Genomic DNA, 7,825 nt, shown 5'->3' on the forward strand with positions numbered 1-7,825 from the left:
AGGAAATAGACCTGAAATCTTCGTCCAAAATTTTCAGTTCCACTTGCTACTGCTAGATGGCAGCACTGTCGCCTAAGCCACTGATGACCTCTGGCTCTATGAACGTTAGCAGTGAAAGGGTTAACCATTAGATTTTTTAATGCCATCTGAAATATCATAATATGCCTATAATAAGAAGCTCATTTAAAGATCACCAAATGCAATTTATATCTCCCAAACGAATATTGGTAAACTAAGCTTTTTTGTTCCCATTAAATGATAATTATCATAAATAATAACCAAATGCACATAACGTACTAAAAAAGAATACTCTAGGAGCAAACCAATAGGATTGGCCAGTCCAATCGGTCACGTGTGGGGTCCAATCGAGCGGTTGGCGTGTCAGCGGACTGGACTGTCACAATTCACCATGGTAATTGTGAATTGTTAGATTATTTTACAAACAGCATCCCATATAATCGTTTAACAGCAGTGCGCATGCGTGGACTTGGCGCGATGTTTTGAATGGGAAATAAAGATATTTCACTGCAAATTTCTTTGAATTTACCATCTTTTATCACACCAGTCCCAACAAAGATTTGTTAAAAGGTATCTTGTAAATCTCTACATCAGTTAAAACAGAATCCCGTCATCAATATTGCCTTTTTTTGACGAAAACCCGGTCCAACTTTGCGATGAAAATCGTGCTTAATTTTATGGAGTGCCAATTCAGCAAATTTTTAGCTGTGCTCCATACCAAATGCAGGCATATATTGCATCCAGTGACTCATACACTGGCAGCGTATAGTGGCCAGTGTTCTGACAGTGAAAGCCAAAACGAACCTTGTTAACCATAAGTAACCATCAACAGCCACAGCTGGTTATTTTACTGTGACTGGCTGGGCACCTGGGCTGGAGCCTGGGCTTTCACTTTCTCACTGTCACAGTCTAATCTAAATCTAAATCGTGTTTCCCCGAGCGGCATGTGAACCGCATCAGTGCCTAGGGGGAGTGACGTAGCCTCCAGGTGCCGTGCGCGCTAAGAACTTGGTTGGTAAAAACGATTAAAATGTAGTCAGTGCAGGATAAAAGAAAACTTTTGTCGGCCTCTAGGCGGCCATCCTCCAGAGAGCAGCCTTAAATGTATCTAGGGATGGTGCCGCAGTGTCAGTGGCAGGGCCCGCAGGGGCCAGAGCAGTGGCTTCCTCCTTGGTCTTGGACCGATAGCCTTCTTCTACAAAGTTACCTAAGGCATGCTGCTTGCCTTTTGCCCTTTTGGCTTTATGCTTGGTAACCCGAAACCAAGTAGTAAACGTGCACCTCTTCACATTAGTCTTGATTTAGGGACAACATGTGTAGGCCTCATTGACATTACATGTATTTCACTTCAGTTATCTTATTCTTGGTGACACTGAGAGGATAGCCTAATGAATTTAAGCAGAGGGCCTTTTAAAGCTTTTATAAATACTGTCCATGTAGCTTAGTCAGTATTCAAATTTGTTTTTCTAGATGGCAAACAACAAGAAAGTTGAAGTTGTTGTTCGCCTACGCCCCCTCGTCGATGAAGAAGAAAGCTGTGTGGAGGTTATTGATGGGAATACTGTGGATATTGTCAACTTCAGAAATTCTGATGAACACCTTCGTTACAGGTTTGTGTCAGCTAGCTATCATTCATGTATAAAGTGCAGTGACATGATGTCATATTGACCTTTGGTGTGCAGGTACTGCATCTCCTGTGTGGGGCACTACATGATGATCCCACAAGTAGGATGTATGATTATGATATGTATGATACAGGAGTGGGCTTTATTGACAAACATCAAAACAAAGGATAAACAACATGCTGTCTCGGTGTCTGAGTCACTCTGAGATAGGCCCTTTTTGAATTTCCATTCCAATGAAAGGTTTTTCCGTAAGAATAAAGATATCGTTTGCCCCACATAATGGCGTTTTTAGACTACAATGGTCTAGATCAGATGCTATGATATTGTAGACAATGGATCTTGAAAAATGAATTGGACATATTTTGCAGCTTCTCGAAAGTGTATGACCAGTCAGCAAGCCAAGCTGATGTATTTGAAGGAACCGTTGAGCAGCACATCAATAGTGTAATGAATGGTCAGAATGCATCCATTCTTGCTTATGGGCCAACTGGTGCTGGTAAGTTCCAAGTCTGAGTTTATAGTGATATTACATGTACTCATGCTCAATATGCATAAGATTATGAACCACAAACCATTTTGCATTCCCAATCTTTAGCAGACGCACACTGACGGTGCACCACCTTGGGTACTATATGTCTCCCTTGTTTTAATCAACTTTTCCTCTTGGGACCGCTTTTATAATGTTGATTCCTGGGCTAAAGCAGTACATTTGTTTCTAGGTAAAACACATACCATTCTTGGGAGACCAGAAGACCCGGGTATTATACCGAGGACGGTGAAGAAACTGTTTGATCTGATTGAGAAAGAGAAGACGTCTGATTCTGAATGCACCTACACAACACATCTTTCATTCTTGGAGATATATAATGAAAGAGTAAGAACATTTTGTTGATGATCCAACTTAAACCCCTCTGGAAAAGCAGAATTTGGCATAGATTATATACAGCAGTGTTGTGTGGTTCACTGCAGCCTGCTGCAATTCACAGCAGTGTTGTGTGGTACATGTATGTTCAGTTCACTGCAGCCTGCTGCAATTCACAGCCAGTTGTAGAGGAAGAGAGTGTCTGAACTGGAATGAGACTCAAATTTATATTTACTTTATGCTAGTGTTTGATCAGATATCGAGTTTGCTTGAGGTATTATTTGTTATCAACTGTCTTTGATTTTTCCAGGTGATTGATTTGTTGCAAAAGAAACCATTCGATCTGCAGATCCGAGAAGATCAGAAACATGTCATCCAGGTTCCGGGATTGGCAGAAAAAGAAATCAGCAACTACGATCAATTCAATTCAGTGTTTGGTCCAGCATCACAGAACAGGTGAGTATCATAGTAATACTTACAATGAATACAGTAGAACCGTTCTATTAAGCTGCTGGGATTGACAAATTGTTTCCCGGGCTGGGGAGTGCTGGAGTCGCAAGAGATGTGCTGACAATGGCACAATAGATGCATTCTGAACCATCAGAGTTAATCAGTCCGTTACCTCCCCTCGGCGAGTGGATCCAAGGCTTGAGGATCAAGATGAATAGACGGCTCTCAGGGACATAATGCCCGAATGGATGTGATGTCACTGCAGACATAGAAATGTCGATCTTGAGACCATAGCCTTTCTGTTTTATGCTATTGAATTACAACTTTAGTTGTGTCCTTCTTCAGGACAGTAGCCAGCACCAAATTGAACGAGTATAGCAGCCGAAGTCATTCTATCATGCTGCTGAAGATTGTTAAGAAGATCGAGAAACGTACCTACTCTGGAAAGCTGTACATCATTGACCTTGCTGGTTCAGAGAATAATAAAAGGACGGGTAACCAAGGCATACGACTCAGAGAATCTGGTGCTATTAATAACTCCTTATTTGCCCTTGGGAAGGTGGTTGATGCTTTGACACAACACTTGGTAAGTTGGAATTTGTTGGAGTTTAAAATGTCTGTTTTTATTTTCATTCAAAATAGAAAAGACGAAACGAGTTTTGTCTAACTTTTTACCACTTTCCGTAAGCAGAATGATGTTGGACTTTTTTTGAATTACTTTAAGGTTTGATTTAAAGAATTGAGGACATATGTTATAGAATATGGATAGAATATTTATAGAATGTACGTTTATAAGGCTGAAAAGAGTTTTGTCAGTATATCCACCCGCTGAGATGTGATAGAACGTCAAAGGAATTGTCATTTGGGTCTTATTCTGAGCTCATAGAATTTCTTCATTTCTTGCAGCCACGAATCCCTTACAGAGATTCAAAACTGACACGGTTACTTCAGGTAAGAATGCCAGAGTCTGATCTTACTATTGCAGACATGGATGTTCAGTACATTTATCTGCATGTATCATGATTTGATGTATTTCTTTGAGAACTTGCCCGCCTCAGTAAAAACACATGTTTTATTCTACGGCCACCTAAGGCTTGACAATGTTGCACATCATGGCATCTTCAGACCACAGATGCAGCCTGTCGTACCTTTCGTCATAACAACTGGACCGCAAGTCTATCATGGTGAAATGGTTGAGGTGAAAGAAAATAGGAGCACCAGTATGGAATCTTTTTCAATATTTGCTGGTATCTTTGTCTGCGTTGATTGACTTACTCCATACTTTTGCCATTTTAACCTTCACCTATTTCTTCTTCAGGATTCCTTTGGCGGTAATAGCAATGCTGTCTTGATAGCCAACCTCTGCCCAGCAATGCCAGACTACATGCTCACATACGCTACATTGAACTTTGCAAGTAAAACAAAAACAATTGTAAACAAACCTACGGTCCATGAAGTGATCGAGAAACCCACCACCATCAAACGACACTCTGGCACACTGATACAGATCCCGGAAAAGAAAGCGAGACAAGAATTGAGGCAGCCGCAACCTGCTCTCAGCCCGTTGCTCAAAAATCAGAAGAACGTACAAAAACAAGTTGACAGTATTAGTGAACGGCTTGGCTCACTTGAAAAGACTTTGTTGGATCAAATAAAGGGTTCAGGGAATACTGACGATAAATATTTGAATGAAGCGGTTGCCAAGGCAACAGCTATACAGTTGAAGGTTGTCAAGGAGCAGCTGTTTGCCATTAAGAAAGAGAATGAGCAGGTGCCTGATTACAAGCAGGATTCGTCGACATCACTTCATCGAAAAGGTGGGTTTGAGATGATTTGATAGGTTTTACTGTAGGATATTGAGTTGCATGAAAGAGGATATTTTGCTGCATTGCGACATTTTGCTGTCAATAGACATATTTTAATCGATGAATATCATTGATTTTTAGGACCAAAAGTTGCCAAGGTAATACCAAGGAAAAGGGGCACAGGGTCAGAAGATAGTAAAGAAAATAAATCGTCGGATGAAGAACACACAGACAACCGATCTCCTGTGAGTCGTGAGAGACCAAAGCGTGGAAAGAAGACTTTGATGGAGGATCCATTGGATGCTTCACCAAGTTCCCTGTTTGTAAATGATTCAGCAGTATTCATCAAGAAGAGGAAATTTAGAACAACTGCGCTTAAACTGAGTTCAGATGGTATGTTTTCAATGATAATTACCGGTACTTAGACATTTTTTAGAAGTTGTCAATTGAAATATGATTGGCTACTTTCAATATTGCAGTAGTTCAAGTGATTGGCTTTTTGGAAGTCAGAATATGTATGCTGATATGGCATTATATTTCAAACCTCTGGGATATATGTCATGACCACATGTAAGAGAAAAGATGAAAAAGAAGATGAAACAAAGAATGTGTTTTCAAACCTTGTTATACTTAATTTTTTTTCAGAAAATTCCCCAAGTGCTGCCGTTGATATCTTTACACCTAAAAAATCTGGAAAACAGTTAAAAGATAGCTTAAGTAAGTAATCCTGTGTCTGTTATGTTTATACCCCATTTGAGTTGATTTCACTTGAGTTGAATCTGGATAATTAATTTGGATACTTCTGTCCCTGACCTTCAAACAAACTCGAAGGAGTCTTGAGACCCTTAGGATTGACGTCCCTGACCTCCATTCACTCTTTACCAAAAAATCTCCAAGATTCAGAATATGCAGCAATCTTCCTTGCTACTAGTAAGGTTGTTTTTATTTCACACGTAAAGTGACCTACAAAGAGAATGTAAGTGCTAAAAATCTTTTTTTCACATTTCAGAAAATATATTTTCCCCTACACCAAGAAAACCTGTCATCAACCCAGATGTTCAGCAAAAACATAGTAAGTATTTGGCACTCATCTTAACATGCAAGCTTCCAACATTGCTCAGTCGATCGATCTTGATTTCATCAGTCTTTTGATAGAAAGGGACTCCACACAATGTCTTAACATCAAGGATAACAAGTCCTAGTAGTATCTCGCTCCGCCTCTCCCTTAGAGTGACGGAATAGAAAACAGTACTCCAGTTATCAACAACATTGCTAATACAAATGCGAAAAAATCCATGGATGTCTCAAGCACAAATTTCTCCCTTTTACAGACTGCCATGTCCTGTCTATCCTGAACTCGGGTACACTCAAGGGAATCACCAAGCTGATAACAGTTGGCAAAAAGAGAGCCCAAATGATCATCTCTTACAGAGACTTGTGTGGACAATTCGAGCAGGTAAGCATGAATGGCCTTGGTTGGTATATATACTTTTGAACACTTTTCAGGACGATCAACTCTTTTGGCATCAGTTGTGAGCAAATAACAATACAGTGGACCTCCCATAGCGGACACCTCTCTATCAAGGACACCCAACTCACCTCAGGACAATGTGTTTGATCCCAGATTGGTGGTTTACAATATTTTGACCTCTGTAATCAGGACACCTCTCAATTAAGGATAGCATTTGTGGGTGTACTTGATAGAGAGGTTCTACTGTACAATCACAAGACATTTGTAATGGTTAAATAAATGTTGCCATCATTATTTTCAGGTGGAAGATCTCAAAAATGTTCCAGGGTTGTCTAAGAATTTTCTGAAAAATTTTTTGAAGGTGAGTGTGTTGTTCCTGAAATTATTTTCATTTTCATTGATGATAGATTTCCATCACAAAAGCACCAGTGTGACGTTATTTCCGCCAGTACCACTGCTGCGAGCAGAGCTGTGGGTCATATTAAGTTTCACCAAGTCACCAATAGGGGTCTCCCCTATATCACAGTACGTTAGCAGTAAAGACTTATGTTCCAAGTCTATGTTTTTTCGAATTTCTGAAACAACGTTTTCTTTTGTTTCAGGGCAATCTTGTGCAGTGACACTCACAGGAAAACAAGGGACTTTGAACTTTTCAGAATGCTGAAATCAGCAGGCAGGACCCTCTCCTTCTGAATGTTCTTCAGGTGGTTTCCGGGAAATTTCTCTTCGAAAATGAAATTTCTGTTTATCCTGGAATTATTTTATGTTGGTCTATACATTGAAATATAAAATATATTTATAATTGTGTTTATAAACATGTCAATGTGAATAATTGCTTAAAATGAAGGACGAACGTAGGGTAAATAAACATGTAATTAAATTTTTAATGCAATTTTATACTTGTTGTCGATGTTTTCTTCTTCTGCATTCAATCTAATGAGCAGTAACTGTGTGCCACAGTTGTAGGGCAGCAATTGGAGTCTTTTTCTGAGTTGCAGAGTGGCGCTCTCTTTGACCAGCAGGGAGCAGTATTCTACCAACTCATGTTTTTCCTGTGTGGGCTCGGTGGCTTGACCCGCCTTATGGACCAGCCATGAAAATTAAAAATCTTTGTTTTACACTTACTCACTCACATTGCAAGTCTAATTTGACATCTTTACATCTTGTATCAGCATTCAAAATTGAAATAAGGTGGTACAATTATGGCCTCGGTGTGTATTGATGTGTACTACCAGTTTTTTTCTACACCAGGCACGGATCCCGAGGTTTTGAATGGGGGGGGAGCCCGTGCATATGTGCCGAAAGCCTGTCACAGCGTGGTTACCATGCTTACAAGGATCCGGGCCTGGACACTGTCCAACCATACCAGGGTTAAAATTGTCCCGCTTTACCTCATGCAACCCCATGCAATGACTCTCAGCATGGATATTCCTGCTTCTTGTGGTGGCCATTGTTATAGTAGGTCCCACTTGCAGTGGCCCTGGTTTCCCCATAAGAGTATTCTGCACATGCAACTGGTGTTATGATATTTCTGGAATGAGTCCGTACATGCTTCAAGCTTGTGTGACTGGTCAGTCCTTCTTCATCCTCCATG

General features: G+C 40.3%; 1 protein-coding gene across 1 annotated transcript; it reads left to right on the forward strand.

Annotated features, from left to right (window-relative positions):
- The first annotated feature begins 493 nt into the window (after window positions 1-493).
- LOC135483813 (kinesin-like protein KIF22) lies at window positions 494-7,088 on the forward strand. Its single transcript, XM_064764863.1, has 14 exons — window positions 494-588; window positions 1,489-1,628; window positions 2,012-2,139; window positions 2,363-2,517; window positions 2,816-2,961; window positions 3,301-3,541; window positions 3,862-3,906; window positions 4,274-4,772; window positions 4,902-5,153; window positions 5,406-5,477; window positions 5,770-5,832; window positions 6,092-6,216; window positions 6,533-6,592; window positions 6,834-7,088. The coding sequence occupies exons 2-14, from the start codon at window positions 1,489-1,491 to the stop codon at window positions 6,849-6,851; spliced, it is 1,944 nt and encodes a 647-aa protein (XP_064620933.1). The 5' UTR covers window positions 494-588; the 3' UTR covers window positions 6,852-7,088.
- Window positions 7,089-7,825: the final 737 nt, after the last annotated feature.

The sequence above is a fragment of the Lineus longissimus genome, chromosome 2 (assembly GCF_910592395.1).
Source record: "Lineus longissimus chromosome 2, tnLinLong1.2, whole genome shotgun sequence".
NCBI lineage: Eukaryota > Metazoa > Nemertea > Pilidiophora > Heteronemertea > Lineidae > Lineus > Lineus longissimus.